This window comes from Pleurodeles waltl, chromosome 5 (genome assembly GCF_031143425.1).
Source record: "Pleurodeles waltl isolate 20211129_DDA chromosome 5, aPleWal1.hap1.20221129, whole genome shotgun sequence".
NCBI classification, from domain to species: domain Eukaryota; kingdom Metazoa; phylum Chordata; class Amphibia; order Caudata; family Salamandridae; genus Pleurodeles; species Pleurodeles waltl.
The window spans coordinates 1,752,620,106-1,752,643,683 of NC_090444.1; the positions used below are offsets into that span (position 1 = coordinate 1,752,620,106).

At 46.2% G+C, this 23,578-nt stretch overlaps 1 protein-coding gene across 1 annotated transcript in view; it reads left to right on the top strand.

Moving 5' to 3' along the window:
* The window catches only part of EFHC1 (EF-hand domain containing 1), a 206,612-nt gene that overhangs the window by 135,464 nt on the left and 47,570 nt on the right, over window positions 1–23,578 (top strand). The window contains exon 8 of the mRNA XM_069236146.1: window positions 9,162–9,375. Within this exon, the coding sequence (XP_069092247.1) occupies window positions 9,162–9,375 (214 nt within the window). The remainder of the gene's footprint in view (window positions 1–9,161; window positions 9,376–23,578) is intronic.

Sequence of the window (23,578 nt, forward strand, 5' to 3'; positions counted from 1 at the left end):
TCAGCTGAATTAAAGGATTTATTTTACTGCTGGACATTTAATGGAGCAGTGCGCATGATCTACAAATATGTAAAATATGTTTGATTTTACGACTCTTGTGAAATTCTAAACTTTTTAACTGCCTCCCTGCATTGTGAATTATTTATCTCACTGCATTTTGAGGCTCTTATGTGAGCGTTTTGATGTTGAAGGACTGCACAAAACACTGCACTTTCAACTTGTACTCCCCCACAACCCACACCGGTCCTGTTTCTCCTCCACACCACCATCTTGTTTCTTCTCCCCCTCCCACCCCGTCTCTGTTTGTTTTCCCCCGGCCAACTGACTGAAAGAAAAAAAAGTAATATGAAACAGCAATCGCTAGCTGCGTCATATCGCTTTTTTATTTAACCGTGCCATTTCCCCCGTTCTCCACCCGGTTGCCACACCCAATAGCTTGTTCTCTGCTGCCGTTGAGACTTGAGACCTCTCCTCTGCATGTACCCTCGGCCACGTCACATCACATTGCAGGGCTTTTCACATGATTCTGCTTCTAGTGCCGCTGGGAAGGAATGAGCCTTTTACGTGAATTTTTAAATTAGATGTTTTTTCAGTTTTCATTTAAAATAAATGATATTTCACCATAAGACTCATTGTCACACCCCACCTACCTTCACAGCACTCCTTCGATGTACATATTAAGCGTAAATCTGTGTGATCTATAGCATTATCCCAATTAGTTCCTTTGAGGATGCCAAAACTACAACTTCCAGAATCCATGGTTTGTTAAATGAAAATTGATGTGGCTTAGAATTCATGTGTGTCATGTGGAATCCTCTGACGGATCTTGATGATGTCTGGGCATTCCACATGACACTTACGGATTGAAGCTCACGTTTCTCCTTCCTCTGTGCCCCTTTTACTTTCCTTACTTAAACTGGATAATACTACAATAAACATCTACTTACCTTAACCACTCTCGTTGGAGTCATCACTTCAAAAATCTTAGATGGGAGAATGGGGTCCCTGACGACATGGAATTATCTGGTTACTTTAATTTGGGAAGTATAGGGGGTGTGGATCAAATATCTTTGTATACTACAGCTATTGTAAAAAGGCAACAAAAGGTAAACTCAGGATGCAACTGCTCCAAATCCTGTACCAGTTTCAGCAATCAGATGGTTAAACTTCTGAGAAGGCAATATTATCTCAGTAAGAAAGCTTTTCTTTGGGCAGATGCGGGGAATAATGTTTCTGCCTCACGCACCCTTTCCCTGTGACTAAAGACCATCAGACCCTGTGAACCTGGCAGACAATAGGCTGGCAAATGAGACGATTCATCCATTCATGATGTATTATAATGTGCTGCTTGGAGTCTCGTTTAAAGCCCTAGCTCAGACCAGGCAAAGATAACAGTGCTACATAAACTCTGGACATAAAGGAAACAGATAATAAATGGCTTTGAATGGGAGGGGTGGGGGCGGGAGGAGTATATTCTTGGTGATGGCACGCTTTATTCTCGTGACAAGTGGAAAGAACCAAAGCCTGATCTGTATGCTCACTTATGTCTGGCAAGAAATCGTGAACAAGTCTGGACTAACACAGAATACAGTATACAGCCGGCCGCAGACCCAGTATTTCACCATTTTAGACCCAAAGTGTTGCAGCGGTAAACGTGTGGGTAAAGGGTGTGTGCTACACACAGAACACAGTAAGCTATTTTAATTGATTTTATATAGCGTTCTCTACCAGCAGCAAGGCGCCAAAGTACTTTATGGACACACAGCAAGCTACCATGGCAGGTGGTATAATAAAAAATAAAAAAAACAGCTGTGATAATGTTGTTTATTTATCCAGCTGCCTAAGCTTGAACTTTCTGTGGCACACACATGACTTTGAAATTTTATTAAAATGTCATAGATAACTAGATAATTTTTTTTTTTTTTATGTCAGTCGCACAGTTGGGAGGAGGGCAGTCGTTAAGATACATGGATCTGTAGGTGTGGTTTGACAGTACAACTGTCACTTGACCTTTTAATATATGCCAATATTATTTTACAGTTGTTTGCTTCCATACAAATACATATCTATCCCTATGCTATTTACTTGTAATGCTTCACATTACCATACAGCATTCATTTAAAGCCAGACCTATTGGCACTGACAATGCTTATTAGCCTTCTAAGCCCAAAAGGCTGTTCTGGAGGGAATCCCCGCACCACTGTGGCTTTCGCTTACCTCAAAGGATGCTTCTGTTAAGTGGAGATGGGTGTGTGGGAGTGGTGGGGTGGGGGAATGGAGCTAAGGAGGGTGGGGTAGGTCTGAATGGGGCAAAGGGTGGAGTCAAGCCTCTCAAGTCCACAGTGTCAAGTCACACCTGGGGCTGGAGTTTTTTTTTTTTTTTTTTTAAATTAAGATGCTTTTGTGGGGTCAAAATCCCAGCGAAAACAGACCCTTCAAACTCTCAGATTTCGTGCTCAGGCACATACATATTATGTCACCCTTGTTTGTAAAATAAAAACTATCTATCCCTCTCTATCTCCCTTTTCATCTATTCTGTGCAGCTCTCACCCCTATCTATTCACTATCTATTCCACTACACAAATACACTCCACACCACACAATTCCTCCCCAATCAATTTCACAACTAACAATTCCATTACAACCCACAGAATTCCACTCCACACCACATACATCCACCCCACTCCAAAACAAAACTCATGGGTAAAAAACATTGTAATTTACAACGCCAATAGCTCTAACTCTCGCAAATGCGAGACCTATTACATTGCAGATGCTTCTTCTCGAGATGGCTCTTTGTACAGCTTATTGTTTTTCAAGAACTGGTGATACTCGAACCTCACAGACCACGTTCGTTGTGAAGAGATTCCTCTTTTATTCTTTAATATATTCCCAGAGGTATACCATATATTGGGTCCACTGATATTTATATATTATATTTGCTGATATATAATCAGACATTCTGGCATGATTTAAATAGTTCTTGCTATCCAACCCAATGTCGCACATTGTGTCAACCTGAAAAGAACAAAAGGCTGTGTTAGCCCATTCAAGACCGAAATCTCTGCTCTTCAGCTTACTTAGAAAGCACCTGTTTGGCAGAATCAACCATGTAAATGATTTCCAATGGTGTGAGGCAGGTCAGCTACTAAAGTCTCGTTTTATGGACTTCCTCAAAGCCTGGTCAACTCAGTTATATCTGAATGAATAGTTTAAACACTAAACCAAATAGTTTTGACGGTAACTGTGAAATAGTTTTATTAGATATTTCCGAACCTTCCGTTTTCTTGCCCTTTTCTCTCCAGCAAAAGTATCCGTGTAGTCTGCCTCTTCATCCATAATCTGCCATCCTCAACGACCTTAAAGGTGGCTCCTTCCGAGTGAGCAGGAGAGGCTTTATACTTTTGTTTGTGCTTTAATCGGGATATGGAGCAAACGTATTTTTGCAAATGAATGTCCTTATGTCTGAGATCAGCAGATTAACTCAAAATATTTAAAACATTACTTCTTGAATAGCGACCTTCTAGGAGTGCTTCAGCCGGGGGTGACAACATCAGAGCCGATGTTGCCCTTCAATAAGGCTCTTACAGACGTCCTTCTGGGTACGTGGTCCAAACCCAGCACAGGGGCTCCTGTGAATAGGACGGTCGGCCGCCGCCATAGACCCGCTCTGAGCGACCCTAGTTTCCTGACACAACACCCCACTCCTGTGAGCTTGGTTGTCCAAGCCTCTACTTTCCGTGGTGCCTTCCCTTCCACTCCCCCGGATAGGGAATCCAAGAGGCTGCATCAGCTTGGGAAGAAGATGTTTTCTTCCACCAGCCTGGCTTTGAGGTCCGTAAACACCTCTTGCCTATTGGGCCGTTATTCCCATACTTTATGGGATACGGTGGCACAGGTGCTGCCTCAGGTCCCGGAGGGCCTACGGGACACTCTCACCCAGGCTGTCAAGGATGGGAGAGATGGAGCCATGTCTACGATCCGGTGTGGTTTGGACGCGACCGACTCGCTGGGCAGAGCGATTTCATCATCAGTGGCCCTACGTCGCCACGCCTGGCTACGTTCTACTGGTTTCTCAGGGGATGTCCAGTCCAGCTTGATGGACATGCCCTTTGATGGTTCTCGCCTTTTTGGCAAAAAGGCAGACTCTGCGCTTGAGAGGCTCAAGGATTCCCGAGCCACGGCCAGATCCTTGGGCCTTTCAGCGCCAGCTCGAAAGCAGTCTGGCTTTCGTCCCTTTCGAGGCTTCAGAAGGGGCGTGGTGCCACGCCAGCCACAGTTCAGCCACCGTCCTCAGGCTTCACAGCATCCCGGAAGAGGACGTGGTCGTGGTACCATCAGACCCAGAGGGTCTGGCCAGAGGTCAGCTGCCACACAGCCCCCCTCCACTGCGCCCAAGCCCTCCTAGTATGGTTCTGCGGGATCACGTCCGTCCAGTTGGAGGGAGGATTCGTTTTCATCTCCCTCACTGGCTTTCCATCACCACGGACAAGTGGGTCCTGCAGATCATACGGAAGGGCTACTCCCTTCCCTTCCAGTCTTTCCCTTCTTCTATCCCTCCGAAAATGGAATGGCTGATGGAGGACCATCTAGTTTTGCTCCGCGAGGAAGTTACGGTTCTCTTGGCCAAGGGAGCCATAGAAAGAGTCCCGATATCAGAAGTAGGCAGTGGTTGTTATTCCCGCTACTTTCTGATTCCCAAAAAAAACAAAGGCCTTCGCCCTATCTTGGATCTAAGGGACGTCAATCTCTTCCTCGAGAAGGAGAATCCAAGATGCTCACTCATGCTCAGGTTTTGTCTGCCCTAGGCCAAGGAGACTGGATGGTAGGGTTGGATTTGCAGGATGCGTATTTCCACATTCCTATCCTGCCAGCCCACAGGCGTTACCTGCAGTTCAAGGTGGGCCACGAGTACTTTCAGTTTACTGTGCTTCCTTTCGGTCTCAACAGTGCCCCTCGGGTGTTCACAAAGGTGATGACGGTGGTGGCAGCTCATCTGCGCAGGTCAGGGATTTCAGTCTTCCCCTACCTGGACGATTGGCTGTTGAAGGCTTCTACGCCCCAGGCTCTCGTCACCCACATCCAGACGACGGCGGACCTCCTGCATTCGCTGGGATTCTCTAGAAATGTGCAGAAGTCACACCTGACTCCCTTTCATCGGAGCTGTTCTGGACACAGTGCAGAATGGGGCTTATCCTCCCGAACAGCGGGTCCAGGATATTCAGGTTATGATACCGATGTTTCGGCCTCTATCCTGGATTTCGGTGAGACAGACTCTGAGGCTGCTGGGACTCATGGCTTCCTGCATCCTGTTGGTCAAGCATGCTAGATGGCGCATGAGGGCTCTGCAGTGGGACCTGAAGCTCCAGTGGGCACAGCATTGGGGAAATCTTACCGGCGTGGTTCAGATCTCGGAGGGGATTGCAAAAGATCTGCAGTGGTGGTTAGTGAACTGCGATTGGGTCAAAGGCAGACTCCTCTCCCTTCCCCAATCAGATCTAACGGTAGTGACAGATGCATCACTTCTGGGATGGGGCGGCCATCTGGGGGAGGTAGAGATCAGAGGTCATTGGTCTCCGGCAGAATCCGGGCTCCACATCAACTTGCTGGAGCTTCGGGTGATCCGACTAGCATTAAAAGCATTTCTTCCTGTTGTGAAAGGGAAGTTGGTGCAGGTGTTCACGGACAACACTACCGCAATGTGGTACTGCAATAAGCCGGGCGGTGTGGGGTCGTGGACCCTTTGTCAAGAGGCTTTACGTCTCTGGACATGGCTGGAACAGCAGGGTATCACCCTGGTGGTTCAACACCTGGCAGGTTCTCTGAACGCCAGGGCAGCCGAGCTCAGCCGAAAATGAGCAGTTTTGCGCGTTGGAGTTTCCAAGGGGGCTATCGCTAGGTGACGCTTTTCGTCGCGAGTGGAGTTCAGGCCTCCTGTACGCCTTTCTGCCTATACCACTTCTGCCCAGAGTTCGCAAGAAAATCAAGAACGACCGGGCCCAAGTAATCCTAGTGGCTCCGGATTGGGCATGGAGAGTTTGGTATCCAGAGCTTCTCAAAATGAGCATTGGTCCTCCAATTAGGCTGCCTCTTAGGGAGGATCTTCTGCCGCAACAGCAGGGGAAGGTTCACCACTCTGCACCTTCTTGCATGGAGATTGAGCGGCGACCGTTGATGGTTTATGACCTCCCTCCCGAGGTCTGTGGTGTCATTCTGGCAGCCAGGCGTCCTTCTACTAAGTCGATCTACGCCTGCCGTTGGAAACGTTTTGTTTCATATTGTACAGAGAGGTCTATTGATCCTTTTTCTTCTTCTCTGTCTAATATCCTTCTGTTTATATTGTCTCTCGCCCAGCAGGGTTCCTCCTTGGGGACTCTCAAGGGCTATCTTGTAGGCTTATCGGCTTTTCTTCAGTTGCCCGATCAACCATCTCTGTTTAAATCACCTATAGTACAGAGGTTTTTGAAAGGGCTTGTGCATCTTTTCCCGCCTGTGCCTTTCGTTATGCCCCAGTGGGGTCTTAATTTGGTTCTTACCTTCCTTATGTGTGCTCCCTTCGAGCCCTTGCATAACTGTCCTCTCCGGCTGCTCACTATTAAAACAGCCTTTTTGGTGGCAATTACATCTGCCAGGAGAGTGAGTGAGCTGCAGGATTTATCTTCAAAGCCACCTTATCTCATGATATATCCTGACAAGGTAGTGTTAAGAACTTGTGCCTCTTTCCTCCCCAAGGTGGTGACCACTTTCCATCTGAGTCAAAATATCACCCTGCCCACCTTCTTTGCACCACCGTATCCCTCTAAGGAAAAGGAGCGTCTCCATTGGCTGGACCCAAAAAGAGCGTTTTCGTTCTACCTTGACCGCACTAAAGAATTCTGGGTGGACGACCAACTCTTTGTGGGGTACATTGGTGCAAAGAAGGGTCGGGCTGTGCAGAAACGATCCATTTTGCGCTGGGTCTTTCTCTGTATAAAGATCTGCTATGCTTTGGCAAAAAGCAGCCTCCCGAGGGCTTGAGAGCTCATTCTACTAGGGGGAATGCTGCTACCACTGCGTTAGCACGTGGCGTACCGGTGGTGGACATCAGTCAGGCTGCAACGTGGGCTTCTTTGCACACGTTTGCAAAACACTACTGCCTGGATAGCCAGGTGAGAAGAGAGGGGCATTTTGCCCAGTCTGTTTTGCAGGACTTCCTAGTGTAAAAATCTCCTTCAGACCCACCGCCAGGGGTTATAGCTTGGGTATCTATTCTAAGGTAAGGAAGCTGCAGCTAGAAGTCTCTATCAGTATCTGGTAGAGACTCTATCTAGCTGCAGATTCCTTACACCCACCCAAGCCTCCCCGCTCTGTGGATATTTTTATACAGATCTATATATATATATATGATTTTGGCATTTTTGCCTTTCTTAAAGGCATCAACGAATTTTGACTTCAAACAGAAAAAGAGGTAAAATCCATAATTTTTGGTTCTTCCATGACTCTGCGCTTCTGGCCGTGGGAAGTTGTGGAAAAGAACTGACATACGCGTGCCGAGACGGCGTCTATATAGATAACCGTGATGTCATAGACGGCTCCAACGACGCTCACGACGCACGCGGAGCTTTTCGACGCATGCGGATCCGAACGCCGCCGACCGACGGCGCGCGCGCACGGTACTGCTCAGAAAAAACTCCGGATTCGAAGCTGACGCCAGGGAATTCTAAGGTAAGGATCTGCAGCTATATAGAGTCTCTACCAGATACTTCGTTACCGAAGGTAAGTAACTTGTTCTTCTCGAATATATTTCATTAAATGTGGAAACCCCTCGTTTTTTTAAAGGTTTAATTGAAAACTCTCTTTGGAATGTGTTGATATAATCGGATATAATGCAAGTCTTTACGATTCCATAATATCATGCTTATGCATCACTATGGGACGATCCTCCTCTTCTGGAAAATTTTAATACTGAGGCTTTTAGAATTTAGAAAAGGTCTACTTTCCGGTATTTGGTTCAGTTCTTTAACGGGGAAGACTTTAATCATTTGCGTTCTTGATTTCTTATACTTGAGGGGGCTTTTCATGAATCATTATAGATTGATGACTTTATCTAAGGAACAGGGTAGTGTACTCTGGCTCACCATAAATTCTGTGATCTCCATATCTGTGATATTGGTCATCTATTCATCTCAAACTGGCATCACATTATTGAGCAATTACAATCTAGTGGCCTCGAGGGAATAAGCGACATGTTGCAGTAGGCTATTGGACACTAAGGGCCAGGTTTACTAACATTTCACGTCATGGTTGCACCACTTTTGTGGGCCTTTAATACGGGAGCGGGCCTTTAATGGCCGGTAGAGCCTGCTACGGTGGGTTCTAAGGCTATGGTAGATATGTTGCATTTGTGCTCTCTCCCTTTCGCGCAACGCAGGGCAGCAAGTTCCCTACCTACACTGCGTTGCGTGAAAGGTTTGTAAATCTGTCCCTGACTGTTTAAGGGGATGTTGAGAGCTGGCTTTCACTGATAAACTGTAAGTTCTTGCCTCAAACATGCACTACAGCACTTTAAACAATTGATAACCAATAGGGTGCACTTTATTATCGTCTTAAATTACAGATATGTCCCTGTTCTGGATGTTCCTAATACAAAGAGACGGAGGCTTATTAGGCTCATATGGTGAAATTTGAATAGATGCTTTGTTTTTGAAAGATGTTTGATAAAGTTGGTGCTTTGATACTGCATGATACTGAATCATTGGAAAATTTTATTTCTTGATGCCTCACCCAAAATGCATTGACGTGATAAAGTGTTGGCCTTTTCATCTCCGACTATTAGGTTGGAAATAATTGCAGACACATGGATAGATGTGATACTGCCTCGTATGAAAAAAATGGGAAAATCAACTTTTGATTATTTGATTATTTGTATTTGAGTCTGCAATTAAAGATCTGGGAGAAGAAAATTGCTCACGAGTGGGACTTAGTTTTAGTGGTGTTTTCAGGATACAACAGATACATTTTATTAGCTGTTTTCCTGTTAAACTTTCAATTGTAATAATAGACTGCAGGATGTAATTCTTTCTGACCTAGAAAGATGTGTCTATTGGTCAGTCTGGAATGTTTTAAAAAATGCAACCTAAATAAACAAGTAAAATGGTCTAATTTTTCTTTACACAATCAAGGATTCTGTGCATCCTGAAGACAAAATTCGGCGATTCGTGCTCTCCTACTATTTATCAACCGATATGATCAGTATCTTTGAACCACAAATTCGCAACTCTGGAATCATAGGAGGCAAATTTCTTGAGCGGTCCAAGATCCCGAAACCTGACTCCCCAGTGGATAACCCATGCTACTATGGGCCAGCGGACTTCGCCATTGGCGCTGTTGTTGAAGGTAGGTTGTAAACAGACTTTTGATGGATGTGATACGTAATCTTCACTTAAAATGTGATTTAATATACTAAGCAATGGGCAACACCATGGTGCTGCCCGGTTGACTTCATGTAATGAGCCTTGTACTTCTCCTGGAGTAACGCTAACATAAAAGTTTTCCAATGATGTATATTCTTTACCAAAGTGGCGACGTGGTCTCACAGCTTCTTGACATGTACTGGGCACCAATGTTCTTTTGCGAGGTGGGGCTAAAATTACAGCTCGGCTACAATTACTAGACAGTTGTGCTTAGGGACATAAGGAACCTTAGAATTAGCAGATGTGCTATTTTTCCCAATGCAAGCCTTCCTCCTGCCTGTAGCTCCCAACTCATCTCCCTAAACTAACACTGTAACTGATGACTTTGTTGATCAGCCTGGCTGAAGTATCTGACTGCTTTCATTCATCAGCACAAGGGCCATCTTTGATTCTCTGGCATTTGTCTGCTATTTCATTTGCTCTTGATATTGTTCTGTGAGCTTCATGACAGCAAAGCCACTTCATTCTTCTCTGCCAACTTTAGACTCACTGATCCATTCCAATACATTTATTGACAGTTTGATGTTGCTTTTATTTATTAAAAACAGTTCATAAAACCTTTGCTGTTGTTCAGAATATTTCTAAAATATGTCATTGTAGAGGATCTCAGTGTAGGTGCTTAAGTCCAAGTTTATTCTCATATCATTGAAACAGCATGATCTGTTTTTCATCGCACTGCAATGTCTTCCCATCTGCCGTTTTCAAATTATTTCTGGGTGATCTCTTTTGAAAGTCAGGTGTATGCCTGCTTCTTTTTGTTTCAGGTGGGCAGCATATTTGTGAGGGTGAACTGGTGTCTTCAAGCCGCCTAGATTGATGCCATTAATTATGAAATAGCTTCCTGGTTGCGGCATTGAGCTCACTGTTCAGTAGTGTTGGAGGCAGTCCTACGTATAAGGAATCCCAGTAATCCAGCCTTGATAACACCACTGCATGAATTACTGCTTTGTGCTGCTCCACTGGTAGAAGTGGTAGTATTTCCCTAACTTGATGAATGTGGAAGAAGCTATTGGAGCAAACTATGTTAATTAGTTTTTTTCATTGTGAATTTGTTGTCAGTATAGACTCCCAGGCTGTTTGCTGCTTTTTCTGAAATGGGTGTCCACGACTGTGTCGCCTGCGGGTTTTTCGCTCTTCTTCTTGGTGAAGCAGGCCCACAAGGTGCCAGCAAGGTTCACTCTACCATGTGTGCCACCAAAGCCTGCGGTGGCCAAGCTTATGAACTTTAGAGATAACACAAACATCCTGCAATCCATTCGGAATGCTGGACCCATCACTTACGACAGTGCACTCATCCTCATCTTTCCAGCTAACGCACTGGCAGTCCAGCTCCAATGGGCTTCATTCTTAGGGATGAAGAAGAAACTGCTGTCTGCCGGCCTCACTTATTCTCTGTTATTTCCAACCAAACTGAAAGTCAAAGCAAATCACACTAGCTACACCTATTCACAGAGCCCGCAGACATCTGGGAGTGGATGGAGTATTGCCAATATGAGCCCACAGAGCCGGGAACACCAGAGGTGCACAATAGACCACTACCCCTGATGCTGGAAGAGGCGGTGGTGGCGAGGGAGTGGAGAGACTGACCGCAGACGCACCTAGCCGAGGCCTGCGAGGAACTGGCACAAGCACTCTTGGCAGCCATCAACATGTGAGCGTGAAGGGCCTCCCACCTAATAAATGATACAGACCGGGCACCGTTAGAGGCGGGTCGTGTGCCTCTGATCACAGCACCGCCTCAGCTGGTCTCCTCATCTTTACGCTCATAAACTGTGGATGACACTGTTAGAAATTGGGTACTGGTTGGCAGAGGTATGCACCCTGTCCAAGCAAGAATCACAATCCTAGTCAGGGCAAATCGGTTACACACCTTAAAATAACCTGCGCTCATCCTCTGGTAGCCTTGCATGGAGCAGGAAGGCTTAACTTAAAAGGCAATGTGTAAAATACTTGTGCAACAATAAAAACAGTAAACCAGTGAAAACACCACATAAAAATAATCCACACCATGTTTGGAAAATAGAGCTAAATTTAATGAAAAAAAACAAGACCAAAATGACATAAATCTAATAAATAGAAGTTGAGATATGAATTTTTAAAGATTAAAATGTAATATAGTGCTTAAAAGCATAAATTGCCAACTGGTGCTACCTGGTCACACAAGACTGGGTTAAATCCAAGAGTTCAGGCAGACTGCGATTGAGCACAGGTTGGATTCAGTCTCAGACAAGTCCTGCTGAAGTTTTACCTTCTCAAAGTTGAGCCAAGAGTCCCATTCGCCAGGAAATAGTTTGCCAGGAACACAGAGAGGTACGCTGGCGGTGGACTGGACCGCAGGCACTAAGAGTCGGCTGGGCATCGCAGGCAGGCAGACTGGAGCCTCAATGCTTGCTGTGTAAAGAGAGAAACTTGCTGCGGCTTGCGCTGATTCTTCTTGCGAGTGGCACAGTTCTGGTGAGAATGAGCCTGTTCACCAAGAGCCCAAAATCTTGATTTCAGAAGCCACAAAACCACTTTCATGGTCCCAGGACTGGAGGGATGCCTCTTAGGGACCAGGAGCTGGTTGAAGGCGGGTCCAGGAGCTGTAGCAGATGTGTTGGAAGTATTTTGTGTCACAGACTGTAGAAGAACAGGAGGCAAGCCAGCACGCCCTTGGAGTCACTCTGGTTCTGGGTTGGTGAGATTTAGAGCCAGTCCTTCTCACCGCCAGGCAAGGAGGGCAGCAGGAAGCAGGTCAGCACAGCAGAGCAAGAGTCCAGCAGAATGTGGCAGAGTGACAGTCCTTTCAACAGCACTGCAGTCCTTCCTGGCAGAGTATCCACAGGTCCAGAAGTGTACTGATTTGGTAGAGTCGGAAGTCCAGTTCTTATATCCAGAGGTGCCTTTGTAGTGGGGATACTTCAAAGAGAGGCCTTTGAAGTGCACAAAGTCTCTGACCTTCCTGTCCTGGCTCCAGACACAATACAGGGGGGTTATGAAGCTATTTGTGAGGGCTCAGGACCCAGCCTATTTTGGTGTAAGTGTTGTCTCCTCCCTCCCATCCTGCCCAGGATGAGCCATCAACATGCAGATGGCCACTCGGTCACACCTAAGCTCCCTTTGTGTGTGGCTCTCCGGAGGGAATGCACAAGACCCAGCCGTCACCCACCCTAATGTGTATTCAGAGACAGGCAGAAGGCATTAGATCACTAGATGATTTAAAGTAAACCTCAACTTTCTAAAAGTATTTATACAAAAAAGTAATACCTTCACTGACTCTACTCTAATCAATTATTAATGGATGGGTGCAACACCTTGTCCTGTTGCGACCACATGTTTATTTATGCAATGACTTCATATTTTATTAAACAGTCTACGAAAAATGTGATTGAAAAGATGTCATACACTTCAGAGAGGCAAAAAATGTCCACACCCAAATACAACAGATGGCTTTACCACCTCGTTGTCTTGATCTTACCCAGTACAATAATGTTAGATATAAATTAAACACTGACATGACATACAGACTGTTTTACAATAGACAACATGACAATGTAACCCCATTGATGCTAGTTCAATCATTCAAAACAGTAGCAAAAGAACTTTTAAGAATTTTAACAACAAAGAAACTCCTAACTCATATATTCAGGGAATGGATGGCAATTATCATTTTTGAGTTTGAAGGGCCTGTATTAGAAAAGGGACCAAAATGACTTGTAATATTCCTAAAAGTTCCCTTTAACCCAGCCAAATTCCTAACAAAATCCCCAGTAGAAAACTGTTGACGCATTTCCAGCCCATCAATTCAGGGTTCTCCTCAGGACCATGAACTGGATAAAAACTCCATCCTAAAAGGGAAGAAAATGATATATACCAAACTAAGGGGCATATTTAAGAAAAATGGCGCTGCAATCAGTGCAGCACCACTTTTCTTGTGCCTGCTTAACGCCACCATGTGTGTGCATTATTTAAAATAGGGCGCACTATGATGGTAGTTAGGGGACTAGTGTCAGAATTTTTTACACTAGTCCGGCGCTTTGCAGGATTAGCGTAAAAAGTTCTGACGCTAATCCTGCAAAGCACCCAGAGGCTCATTGTAACCAATGGAAGCCTCCTTTTAATGCCTGCTCTGAGCAAGCGTTAAAAGTGCCGAAAAAAATGGCGCAAGGAAATCTGTTGGATTTCCTTGCACCATTTGTTTGGCCCCCCTAACGGGGATATACCCCCTTTGCATACATTATGCCTGGCGCAGGCATAATGTAGCGCAAAAGGTTCAAAGTAGCACAATGCATGCATTGCACCACTTTGTAAATATGGTGCGGTGTTTTTGGCCTTCTAACGTCACATTAGAGTAAAACAAATGACACTAATGTGGCGTTGGAATGTCATTAGGGGCTCTTAAATATGCCCCTAAGAACATAATCCAAATGTATTAAATATTGTTTGTAAACCATGAGACCTACTTACTGTAGTCTAAGGCAATTCACACTCATTAAAATGATTAAAAAAGAAAAAATACCATACTTGAAGAAATGTATCCTTTAGGCAAATAATTTCAACTATGACAGACTTCTACTTCCAAAGCCGTGCAATTACTTCAGTTTCACCAATTTCGCTGAAGAACGAATTTCATCAAGAATAGCCAGGTCGACATGGCAGTTTAGAACTGCACACTCAGGCTATACATTTGCAGGCCTGAGTCATGTTTAAAGGGCTACTGAAGTGGGTGGTACAATCAGTGCTGCAGGCCCACCAGTAGCCTTTGCACCTGTAGTGCACTTTACTAGGAATTGATAAGTAAATAAATGAAATATGCCAATTGTAACATGTTTTAGGAAAAGAGCACATGCACTTTAGCACTGATCAGCAGTGGTAAAGTGCCCAGTGTCCTAAAGCCAGCAAAAATGAAGTAATCAAACAGGAGGTCAGAAAGCAAAACGTTTAGGGGAAAGCACGACAAGGATGCCAGGTTTTACAATTGTCAAAGCTGGATGTGAATACGGTGCCATCGCTTACTGGATGGGGGCTGATCGGAGGGGGATGTGTGCCTGGGAGGACATCACCTTGGGAAGCTTATTCCCCTGATGTTATGCTGTACCCACACTGCATTAATGAGGTCATACATAAGTGGGGCGGGCGCTTGGAGAGGCGGGCCAAGTTGGCTTGACACACACAGTAAAACCCCCACTTTCCTGTAAGTCACACCGCCTATATGTGTACTAGTCATTACTGGTGGGCAACTCCCCCCCCTTACTCTCCAGGGGACTTGCTACGCATTATAGTAGAACACCTTGAGGTCCCCACGGGTGGGACAGTGCATTACCTATTTGGGCAGTTAGATGTTATTCTGCCGCCCTGGGATCAGAAATTGGGACTTTCGCTTCTTGTTTTTACCGAGCCATATGACCTGTTTAGCTGTTACCATACAGCCCTCATACCAGCATTCCTCATGGCCACGGCCCCCACTTCCTTGTTCACCACATGCCACCTTTACTGGGATTGTAAAATGGCTAGATTATTGTTCTTAACATGGAATGTGCGAGGGATGAAAGTGCCAGGTAGTTGATCAGTATGTCACGAGGAGGGGTGCCCAGATAGTGTTCATCCAAGATACACATATTGTGAGAAGCAGTGATGAGGCCAGTGTTACAGCACTAAATATTCAGGCTATGCCTGGGGACAGTTATATGGGTTACGCCCTCAATACCCTTCAAGAGCACAATGGTTGAAATAGACCATGAAGGACACTCTGGTTTCTTTGAAGGACAACCAGACGGTAAGAATGTCTTACTGGGGAGCCCCGAATATACTGTAGTACAACAGCAGTTTCTAGCAAGCCTTTCCACTCTGCTGACGAGATGGTCCCATTTATCCTGGCTCAAGGGAGGGGACTTCAACTATGTTTTAGACCCACAGATGAATCACTCACACCCGCCACTACTGAACTCCCCCATAATTGGAGCTGTGTCCTACCTGTCCCAGTGGTTTACACACTGGTCCTGGACCGATGACTGGTGCACACTGTATTCAGACACTAGGGAATATTCCTATTACTTGCCACCACATGATCTGCATGTACCCTTAAACTGAGTTCTATGCAATCACACTATACAGCTATGTCAAAATGGTGGAATATTTGTGGAAAAACCTCCTGGACCACAACCCACTCCTTCATATAACATGGGGAGCTCCACTTCCTCCTGTACCGTCATGGTACTAACAGCCCGCAGCATTAGAAGACCCTGTATTTTGCTTGTCGACCAGTGACGCCTTGTTGTCCCATATTGTAGACAACTGGGGGTCCGCCACCACCTGGCTAGTGGAGTGGGAGGCTCTTAAGGCTGTTACACTGCTGGCACACTGTGGTGGACACTAGAAATCCCATCCATTGAGAACTTACACAAGTGGAGACTGTGTTGGGAACCCTTGAAAATTACCCAAGGGGGCGGTGGCTGGAGGAGTATCCCCAGCTCCAAGTGATCCAAGACCACCCACGGGAGGCTGCAGGTCGAGGGCATTTGGGGGCCAGGCCAAAACTTTGGTCTATGGCAAAGAAGAGAAAATCCCGACCTGGACGGGGACGAGAGAATCCAGTGTGGGAAAGGAGACGTCCAGGAGGGGAGAGAGGGGGCTAAAGACTCAGAGGTAGAGGTGCCACATTGGGGGCACCAGCCCCATCGGGCAGGAGGAGATGATCCAACGATCCGACCACCACAGAAGATGAGCAAGAATGAGGCTCGAATGGAATGGTGTCAACTGCCGAACTTGGGAATCAAGAGACTGATGTACCTGTGGACTCTTGATTCAGGTGGGGTCTGAGAGGGCCCCATGGGGTGGGGGGCTACCAACTACACATGGACATATGGAGAGATGTTACTCTGCCACCCAGGGAGTTGAGAGTTTCGTTTATTGTTTTTACCAAGCTGTATGACATGTTTAGATGTTACCATACACACAGCCTGCCCTCATACTAGCATGCCTCATGGCCACGACCCCTACTTCCTTGTTCATCCCACACCACCTGGACTGGGACTGTAACATGGCTAGGTTGCTGTTCTCAACATGGAATGTCCAAGGGATGGGTTCAGCATGAAAGCACCATGCAGTACATCAGTATGTCAGGAGGAGGGGTGCCCAGATCGTGTTCCTCAAAGAGACACATATCGCCAGGGGAGAGGATCTTTGCCTCCAGAAGCACTGGAGAGGCCAGTGTTACAGCACTACATACTCAGGCTTGGTGCATGTTACTTACTCCTTGACTAGAGGCCCACCCCTCTTGGTGAGTGTGGTGTGTAGTTAGAGAGGCACAACTAAGACTGGCTGGTTTATTTTGTTTTAGTTGGAATTAGTGGGTGGTAGTGGATGGGCCACAGACCTCTCTGATCTTGCCTGCCAGTAGTAATGTTTTCTTCTCAGTGGGGGTTGGGGGGATGTGTGTTGGTGTTTGCTGTTGTTGTTCTGAGTTCATGATTACGGGAGGCAAACCTGGTCCTACAGTGCATAGATCCTGGGTAAGACATCTAATGATTTTCATGCATTATGCTGTCCACGACACAGGGGAGTCTCTAGGTGACACACAGCTCTCCATATTGTCCTGGAATGTCAATGTGTTGGGCAATGAGGTAAAGAGAGGTCTGGTAACCCAATATATATATGTGGTCTCAAACACACCATAGTCCTCATTCAGAAGACCCATCTGCAGAGAACACACTGCTCCTTACTGAGTAGGTGGGCATACCGGACTTTGGCACATGCAGGGTTCACTTCGGATTCCAGTGGGATTGCGACAATGATTAAGTAATCCCCGCTCTTCTAGGTCATCCGAACTTGGGTGTATCTGTATGGAAAATTTGTCGGGGTCCAGGGACTGTGGGGAAGAATGGACATTACCCTGGTGAGTGTTTATGTACAACACCCTCCCCGCACTAGAGAAAGTAGCATCAATCTTAATGGAGGCAGATTCGTCCTTGCACATAGTAGGTGGGGACTTTAACAATGTCATGGCTTTTCCCTTGGACCGCTCAGGGCCAGATATGGTGCACTTACAAGGCACACCCGTCACATGTTTTGCAGTGACACTGGGTCTCTCTGACCTTTGGTGCCATCATTTCAGCAAACGGGGATACTCAGACTTTTTTTGGGGGGGGAGGCATAGGGTTTTTTGTAGACTAGACTTCGTCTTGGCCCCTGCAGGTGAGATCGAGATGGTGATTAAGGCTGAAATATGTAAGAGCTAGTGAAATTCTACCCCCTGAGCTTCAACAGCAATACATAAGGAGGGCAAGCCAAAAATTAGCTGTGAGTCATATCGCCCGATCTCACTCCTTAATGTTGAAACAAAGTTGCTGGCTGCGATTCTGACTGCTCGGCTGCTTAAGATAGTGACACCAATGATACACTCAGACCAGTCAGGATTTATGCCGGGTATGTCCACCAGACTGAATCTATAGAGACTCCACACCTGGATAGCCGAGGGTCGGGATAGGGAGCAACACCACGTCTTTCTATTGCTTGATGCGGAAAATACATTTGATGCAATACAGTGGCCCTATCTCCAGAATACGCTGGTGAAATTTGGATTCTGCCTAAAGTTTGGGTACTGGGTGGCACTGCTGTACCAAGCCCCAACCGCAGCAGTGAGGGTTAATGGAGTTGTTTTGTCCGCATTCCTGATAAAGAGGAGGACTCAGCAGGGAAGTCCCCCTGTCCCTATCTCCTATTCGCCCTCACCATAGAGCCTCAGGCATGTATGGTTTGGGGTCAATCAGGTCTATGGGGCTTCGGGGTCTCTGATTCTAGCACAGTAGAAGTACATTTTTCACTTTACCCGGACAACATTCTTCTTTGTTTCACAAGAGGCGCTCCTGGTAATTTTCCAGACCCTGGAGATGTTTGGAAGCTATTCGGCATACCAGATAAACTGGGGGAAGTTGGTACTGTTTCATCACCGCTTTACTAGGTGATTAAAGGTGCAAACAGTGGGCTTCAACTTACTGGGAACATATGTCACGTCTGATAGGGACTTCTGTCTCCCAGCCAACCTCAGGAGGGTGTTCACTACCTTTTAGGGAGGTGTGAAACGCTGGTGCAGGCTGCCCCTGACCATCTTGGTGAGGGCTGCCATTTTTAAGATGATCACACTCCCTAAATTGTTATGCAGCCTACAGAACACATACTAAAAAGTCCTGAAGGAGCTCTTTAGCAATATTGACAAGGAGTTAAGAATGCTACTCTGGAATGCAAGGCACCCTAGAGTGGCATTACGGATACTACAAAGGAACTCCTACAATGGTGGGATTGCGCTCCCGGATGTCAGGGCCTCCTACTGGGCTGCGCATTTGATGTCAATAAATGACTGCATGTTTGCGCCTCCAGACCACTCAACCTATGCGTTAGAGAGGGCCCGGTTTCTGCTGCGTTCCCATCTGCATTATGTGTATGGAGGAGCCGGGGCAGATAGACTGCTGCCAGTGACACAGGTAACACTGGAGGCCTGGAGGAAACCCTCTAGCAGTCTAAAGTGACCAGGAAAAACTTCCTTATGGGAAGGGGGAATGATAAAGGAGCTGTGGAAGCTGGGTTTGCAGCCTGGGATTTGATAGGCATCTCCAAGATTGGGGATCTCCAGGAAGATGGAGGGAATACCAACTTCATCAGAACCAGTACTTAAAATATGCACATCTCTGTCATGCGTGGGGGCCGAGGGGCAGGGAACAATAGACATACCTGAATATGCCCGCTAGAGGGTAGGCTACTTATGGGTGAGCTTGGAAAAGGGGTGACCTCTTACACCTACAGTACGCTAAATAAAAATATGCCTGACACATTGGGTAAACTGCAAGATAGATGGATAGCTGATACAGGAGTGATGGATGATGTAGACTGGACCACAACCCTAATAAACCTCACGAAAAAGCCATTAAGTCTAGGCTTCGCTAATACAGTTTAACATACTCCATCAGGCGTATTATGACTGCATAAGTCTTCATAGGATGGCAGAACAATGTCCCCTGGTTTTGTGAGATGCACTAGAACCAGGGGCGATTTTCCACACACTCTCTGAGGATGTCCCGTAATACAGGTCTGTTGAGCCTAAATAATATGGCAGTTCCAAGCAATACTGGGGATAGATATACCGGCAGAACCTACATTTATACTCCTTGGGGTGCCAACGGAAGTGGATGTCCCTAGGGCTAAACTTACCTTTTGTAACCTGGGCTTGGTTGTGGTGAAAAGGGATGTAGCCAGGTAGTGGAGAGTGCCTGAGGTTCCAACCCTGCAAGAATGAAGGTCGGGAACGGACATGCACATGGCCGCACAGAAGGTTACATACAAAGCTAGAGGGTGTCCACGCATATTCTTCAAAGCTTGGGGACACGAGATGAACCACTATAACTTAAGGCCTGAGGAAGACGGGACTGAAGTCCTGGTGCAACAAGCCCAAAGTGAAGTATAAGATATACCCAGCCATGCTGTTTGTCCATATATAGTATTATCTGATATGGTATCTTCTTTGATGCTGGGTTTTCTGTACTGTGATCATGTCGCACACTCATCTGGGTCCAACCGCAAAGATGACACTGGAGCCAACAGTGGACTGCCTGTCCCTCTCAGGACTGTGCAAGATGCAGGGAAGGAACTCCTGCACTGTCCCAGGGGGGAAATGGGGTTGGGACAATGTAAGAAAAGAGAGAAGAGAGACTTGCGGTACTGGATCTGCTCAGCACCAGTACAACACTGCTTAACAGGATATGTCGCTCCTGAGACCTGTGTTTGCAAAGCTGGAATTTTACTGGACAGGAACCTCAGATTCTGTGAAGACGAATTACATTGGTAACAAGAAGAGGCAATTGCCATAAATTCACGTAGGGAGCCTCTACATACACTTACAATCCATTAACTTCAGTGACAACACTTACAAACTTCTTCAAAATCACAGTATGATAGCAGGATAACTAACTTTCTGGATAAGAATCTTACTGATTGGAGCCCCTGACACTTCCAGGGTAAACTCAGAACATGGAATGGAGTTACTGGCTCTCCCCAGATTACGCTCGGAACATAAGTTGGAGTTAGAGACACTCCCAAGGTTACACTCGGAACATAGGTTGAAGTTACTGGCACTCCCAAGGTTACACTCGGAACATAGGTTGGAGTCACTGACACTCCTAAGGTTACACTCGGAACATAGGTTGGAGTTAGGGACACTCCAAGGTTATACTCGGAACATAGGTTGGAGTTACTGCCACTCCCGAGGTGTGCTATAAACACAGGTTGGAGTTCACAAGGATCATGCAAATATCAATCACTCTCACAGAACATTCTTCTTGACACTTCTGTTCATCAGAAAAACATAATTAAGTCTCTAGTCCTTGTGTAGAAGCAGTTCAAGCGCCAAGGTTGTAGGGTGGTCTGGAGTACGAACAAGCAAGGAGCTGAAGGAAAATCACAGAGAAGGGCCTGGAGACAAGTCTTTAGTCTTGAAGATGCCGATACACAGGGCTGCTTACTACTATCAGAGGATTAGCGTGCATTAACCTGATATTGAGTACTTAGCTAAGTTCTAAAACTTGTATAAAGTTCACAGAAGGTCTTGAGGACTTGACTTGGGAAGTCACCGGCGAACAAGAAGCTGTGCAGGATGCGGAGAGGAAAAAAGCGTCAAGGAAGCTGGAGCCAAGAGGAACCAGAGGAGCTTGAACAGTAGAGCACTAGGGCTCTAGAAGTTCCAAGCGATTCAGGAGGTGAGTGCAGGGGTGATGCTTGTGCAGGACTGGGACGAGGTCAGGCGCTGATGCAGATTCAGATGGGGTATTTATGCTAGAAGAAAAAAGTGTTCCAGGAGGCACGTGCCCCCGTGGATGTGTGGATATTCCAATGAACCTGAGTAAAATCACTAGTTACATACAACGGACATGAAGCCTTGCAGGTGGCAGATGAAAACAGCGATTGGAAACAAATATAACGGAACCCCAAGTACATGGTGGTATATTTCAAAAGGTCACAGTGGATAGCGTAACTTATCCAAAAAAGACACGCAATAACCTACAGGTATAAAACAACCTATACTTGCTTAGCAACAGAAAATGAAAGTTAATGGTTCAGGCTTCCTGGGGGGGCAACCATGGAGCGCTCGAGACAGGAAGGTGCCACAAGGGAAGGATGACTTGGAGCACATGGGTCAGGGAGGTGCCACAAGGGAAGGTTGACATGAGCCCAATTAGTAAAACCCACGGCACATAGAGCACAAGTTGGAGTTATGACAGATCACTTGTGAAGTGGCTGCTATCATGGAACTCCCATTGACGTGTTTGGTGCCTCTGATGATCTCGCAAATCTATGGTTGCATTAATGAAGGCGCAAAATGGCACTCAAATGTATTGTCTCCGTCTCAAAAACAAATAAATATATTTAAAAGAAAAAAAATGATGTAAGGGATGACCCCTCCATGAGGACCAACTTGACTAAGTAGAGAGTGGAGCTTGCTTGCTTGATAGAGTCACTACGATGTCTTGACTGTAAGGCATATCAGACTAGATTGCATGCAGAGGGGGACAAGATCTGCCATTTATTGGCGTGGCTACTAAAGAGTGCAACAGCCACTACCCTGGTGACTGTGATCCACATTTCTCCAGCAGTGCTAGCCACTAGCCAGGATAAAATACATGAGGCTTTTAGCACCTATTATCGCATGCTCTACAATCTGCCCCCGGAGGACCGTCAGGTCCTGATCTGTGAATTCTTGGGCTCGGTCACATTGCCCACTGTGGAGCATGAGCAACAAGAGATTCTAAATGCCCCCTTATTGGAGTAGGAAATCCGAGGTGTAATTTTAAAATCCCCTATGTGTAAAACCTGAGGATTAGATGGATTGCCTATAGTGTTTTATAAAGCTTATGAGGTGCCACTGACCCCCAAGCTATTGGAGCTGTATGCTGCTACCCTTACAGTGGGGCAGCTACCCCTAACTCTCTGTGAGGCGTTGCTGGTCTCTAATCGAGATGGATTCCTATAAACCACTGTCCATGTTGGGCAGTGACTTTAAGATATTGAGTAAGACTATAACTACATGGCTCTTTGAACTTCTACTTGACCTAGTCCATTCAGATCAAACTGGATTTATACCGAATAGCTCCATAACACTTAATATCTGCAGACTACACAGGATGCTGGAGGATGATCTCAGTCGTTTTGAAGTCTGTGTATTCTTAGACCTGAAAAAAGCTTTTGATACCTTCGACTGGGGATACATGTTTGCGATGGTGGACGTGTAGGGCATTAAAAACAGACTACAGTGCCTTATAAGGCTCCTTTACATAGCTCACACAGCAAGGGTGACAATATGGCAGCAAATATCCCTCCCCCCCCTTTCTGGTGGACAGGGGCACGCATCAGGGTTGCCCCCTCCTCTTCACCCTGGCAATGGAGCCTCTAGTGCAGAGGTTTCGGCAGACAGGCCATGAATGGGGCATATCGATTGGAGATACGATTTGTGTAGTCTCTTTATATGCTGATGATTTTCTAATCTACGTCAAGGACATCAGGTCCGGAATCACTGAGATAGCGAACATCGTAGACGCCTTCAAATCTGCCTCGGGATTAGGGATAAATTAAACACAGATCTGCTTGCTCCCGATCCACCCAGATTGCCCCCAAAACATGTTGTGGTGAGCTGTCATGCTCTTCGCTGGGAGCCGTGCACCTTTCGCTATCTGGGCATCAATGCTTACCAAGTGGCCTGAGATCTCATAGATGGTAATCCTATGAAGGTGATCACATCCCTCTGTCTTTAAATCACCTTCTGGTGTTCCTTCCCACTTTCAGTGCAGGGCAGAGTGGCTCTCTCAAAAATGGTGATGCTTCTGCATCTATTGTATTACTTTGTTAACCTACCAGTAAACATCCCCGTAGTACATTCAGAACACTGCACACTATGCTCGGTGGTTTCATCTGAAATAAGGGAAGGTAAAGCCCTGGCCAAGCTGCAGCTCCCTGTGGAGAGAGGTGGACTCTGTGCCCTGAACTATGTACATTACTACCAAGCAGTGCAGCTACAGTGGCCCACCTGCTGGCTTGCAGGTAGGCACATAAAGGAGCTGGGACTAATCCCTGGGAGGAGAGCATAGCAGTTGGTGCAGGAATTATTT